Source organism: Cyprinodon tularosa, unplaced genomic scaffold (genome assembly GCF_016077235.1).
Source record: "Cyprinodon tularosa strain WSP-4 unplaced genomic scaffold, ASM1607723v1 ctg346, whole genome shotgun sequence".
Lineage (NCBI taxonomy): Eukaryota > Metazoa > Chordata > Actinopteri > Cyprinodontiformes > Cyprinodontidae > Cyprinodon > Cyprinodon tularosa.
Window position 1 is genome coordinate 31,653 of NW_024039059.1, and position 4,212 is coordinate 35,864.

The following is a 4,212-nucleotide window of genomic DNA, read 5'->3' on the forward strand; positions in this document are numbered from 1 at the left end:
CTTTCCACACCTGGCAAACTGCTCACAGAGATTATTCTATTATTCTACATCATATTATTTTATTTATAAAAGGCTATCCTCCTCTAGTCTGGTTTCTTCTCTTTAACTCAACAAACTACCCGTTCAGACATGGTAGTATATTGGGACATCTATTTAGAGAACGCTGCCTATTGTGTCTTTGTTTTGTTTGTTTTTTCATCCAATTTCTGTTGCTTGAGTGAAGACTTGATGTGTCAGGATGGGTTCCTTCACTGACATCACCACAGCACCAAACTACAGTAATGCTGCTAAAGTGTCCCAGGACACGCCTGAATGTCGTCTGAGAAAAACTGTCTACAAAAGCGTCTTAAGTATGTCCTCAAATTTATTTCAGATATACCAAGAAACATGCCGATAACAGGTCTGCATGTTTGGCTCAAACTGTCGACATGTTTCCAGCATTAGAAACAAATAATTTTAATTATTCCTGCAGTTTTTCAGTCTTTATACAAATATTAATTCAGAAGGGGATTTTTGTTCCTGTTTTAATCACATATAAGTAGGTGAAAAATTGGCTGATCTCTAAAGAACTGCAGCAATACATAGTAAGGAGAAGAAACATGTACTTTATGTGATAGAAAATATTTAGCAATAACAGCTGCGGTTTTAAATTCCCCTGCATTAACATCAAATCAGTGACAGCATACGAAGAAGCAAGACTTTATTGAGCCAGCGATCAATTCCCAATTATTGCCAAATGATGTAAAGTTCAGGTTTTAGTTACCAACAGGAGGAAAAATAAGACATTAGTAACAGAAATATGTTATTTTTAAGATCTGTAGAAGTCACAAAGTATGCAGTTTTATATATTCTAGACGAGCAGTTTTACGAAATCAAAACAACCCAAATGCCTGTTTAAAGGTTGTTGAGAAAAAGAAGCAAAGGCCATAAAAATCAAAGATAAAAAATAATAATAATTTGCTTAAACAAGCATACTTGTTATAAAAATATGAATTAAAAAAATTCTGCAAAAGAATTTACTTTGGCAAATTTTGCAAAATTTCCTTTTTTTCTTTCAGATGAGGAGTTTTTTTAATTGAGCAACATCTTTTAATATGCAAATGGAGAGAAGCATTCTGAGAAAAAGAAATAAAAACCTTAGCAAGATCCTTTTGCTTGAAAAAAAAGGATAACTTGCCAATGTTATGTATGCTGGCAGAGAAGGAAGAAGTTGTTAGTCATGAATTTGTCTTGGAATCCAAAAACCTGATTCCCTTTGTAGTTGTCTTGATGAAATGACAGCTAAGGTAAGAATGAATAACACTGTTTGAATAAGTCAGAAACAAATGTATACCTTGGTAATACTTCTGACTTAAAAAAAAAAAAAGCTACCAATGCATTTTAAAAGCTATTACATTAAAACCATGCAATACGTGGGCAATGGGTACATCCAAACACCTATGCACTTGTCCAGGTTTGTGTGCATAAATCAGCTCCCACCTCCTCCATCACTCCCCGTGGTTTACGCTAAGCCCAGCGGGAAGCCACATCAGCCTCTGATGATGACACGTATGATTAATGACTCCAAAAGACTGTTTGTTTTCATTACGCCTCCTCGTCAACTGGAGCTGTATCTGAACTCCGTGCCGTGCAAGCAAAATCTGAGCCAGAACAAGGGGAAAATATTTCAACAGGGGTTTCTCTTTGGAACTAAAATAAAAAAAAAACACAAAGGGGGCCTGGTTTTGTTTTAAAGCGGCAACTGCCCACGGTTATATTTTCCACTGTTACTTAAGTTCAGAGGTGGCCAAGGGATTCAAAGGCTGGAAAATGTTGAAAGGATATGGACAACACAAAGGTCCACCATAAGTTTTATGAGAGTTTCAGTTGCCTGGTTTTATAGACTTCCAAAAGTTTTACTCATGCTATTGCATCAAAGGTACAGATGCAAACAGAAAAACTAAATGTTAAGGTTAGATTTGTCTTATAGTGTGCATACCTGATGAACACTGATACAATAAGAGATAACAGTGGATTAAACCTAACAGCTATATGGAAAAGTTAAGGTCTATGAAGTTAAAGTCTTGAATAAAGATCAGTTGTTCTCTGGAAAAATGATCTAGAAATAAGTCAAAATTTCTTAAATTAAGTGTGTTTACCCTTAATTTGAGTAGGTAAATGATATAGTTTGCCAAAAGAATGAGTATTTCTACTCTTTAAATAAGATAATTAGATAATATGCACTTGAAATAAGACAATCCAATTGTGTTTTCTTATCTTAAGTGTAAATTGTCTTGTTCCATTGGCAAAATGTCTCTTTCACCTCCTCAATCCAAGAACAAATGCACTTATTTTAAGAAAAAAGTACTTATCTAGATTTTGATTTTTTCCAGTTGTTTCTACTATTATTTTTCTACAGTAAACAGACAGCACATTTATTAGGATATCTTACATTACGTGTGTCCTAGCCTCCTTATCCCAATGGTCACTTAAAAAATTCAAATAACAGCAACCCGGAGTGACATTTGGCTAAATGATTCACACAATTCAAAAAGTTCAAAGTCAATGTGCCTTACAGAAAGTCTCAGTTCGTATTAATCCTTATCTGCACAGATTGATGAACATTTAGAGAGAGCTAGTGACCAGCAGACATTGATGACCAGGCCCCTTCCATCCTCCAGACAGAGAAGGCATAGCTTAGCCTCTCATGGGCAAGGTAGTTGCACCCGGCAAGCTTGCTGTCCATCTCGTTGCTCTGCAGAACCTGGTACAGAAAGTCAATGTAACGAGACGCCAACTTGAGGGTCTGAATTTTGCTCAGTTTGTCAGAGGGAAGTGTGGGGATGATCTTCCGTAGAGAGGCAAATGCTTCATTAAGCGACTGAGTCCTCTGGCGTTCGCGGATGTTGGCGATCGCACGCTGAGCATGTGGGTCCTCGAGGGCAGGGAGTCCTCCAGGACTGTGACCCGAAACAGGAGAAAGTGAGGGGCTGGAGGAAGGCGGTCGATGCTGAGGGCTCGGTTTGAGTTTTTTGGGGCCTGTAGGGGTGTATATCTGAACATCATCCCCTGGTTTAAGTTTGTCACGGTCTTCTGCTGAAGTAGGAGTGAGTGGAATAAGGTGTTGCTCTGTCTGTGAGCCCATCTGACGTTTACACCCAGTGATGCCCGGAGTGGCTACAACAACAGCACAGGCATTAGAAAGGGGTCTTGCCTGCTTCTCTTTGGGAACCACCCTTCCTTTAGGGTGCTCATCTCTGGAAAGCTCATCCTCTCTCATGCTTGGGCGAATGTTTCTTCCCCTTCTCTCCTTTTAAGTCCCTTGTACTCCACTCGTGTGTTTATCCAGGGGATCTTTTTGTAAGTCCCTTTCTTTTCCTCTTTTCTGTTTGTCCTCTAATCTGCTGTTGTTCTTCCTCTCAACTTGTCCCTTGGGTATACTCAATCAAACCAAAGTGGAGGAGCCAGCAGTCAATGTCAGTTCCTTTATCCACATGTGTGGAAACCCGAAAATGTGCTCTTGAAATCTCTGTTAGTATGCATTACCAGGAACACACTTTCACAAGCAGCATATGAAAAAACAGCAAAGTGAGGGTATATGTTTAAAGGCAGGAGACTGTGAATCTTTCAGTTTCCCTCCCACTCAGTTTCCTGATTGGCCTGGGATGGATTTTAGGACAGCAGAGCTTTCAAACAGAGGAAGAATGTGTCCCAACTGATTGGTCTAGTGAAGACGTTGAGGCGGAGAGAGAGATTTTTGCACAGCCAACCAGATCTGACCGTTGTGACGTTTGCTCCTTGTTCCAGAAGTTGCTTAAGTTTATAGGTTCCAGATTTCCTCCCTCCATAGCCACTCCCCTCCCCCCTTTCACTGATGATTCACAGCTCAGCTGATCATCCCTGGGCGTTTTAAAATAAATCAGAAATCTGTAAAAGAATCAGTATTTCTGTTAAAATTGAGAAAAAATTTATTTATATCTTCTAATATTGGATCTTCTGCCCTTTTAATTTAATTTATGGATTTCGTGCACAAAATCCCGAACTAAAAGGGTGAATGTTACAAACACTTACGGTGATTCTTCTATTTCCTTCCTTGTAATCTGAACACACATTTTTTACTAAATAGGACTAATTACAGAATTTATTATTCATGTTTGTCTTTAAACTTCTGGGAATCAAAGGCCAAAGTTTGGGTAATTTTGCAAATCCAAGTCTTGGATTAAGTTTTAAGAG

At 38.5% G+C, this 4,212-nt stretch overlaps 1 protein-coding gene across 1 annotated transcript; it reads right to left on the reverse strand.

Moving 5' to 3' along the window:
* Positions 1-2,432: 2,432 nt before the first annotated feature.
* On the reverse strand, positions 2,433-3,646 carry LOC119789756 (twist-related protein 2-like). Its single transcript, XM_038294816.1, has one exon. It carries the CDS (start codon positions 3,257-3,259, stop codon positions 2,615-2,617), a length of 645 nt encoding a protein of 214 aa, XP_038150744.1. The 5' UTR covers positions 3,260-3,646; the 3' UTR covers positions 2,433-2,614.
* Positions 3,647-4,212: the final 566 nt, after the last annotated feature.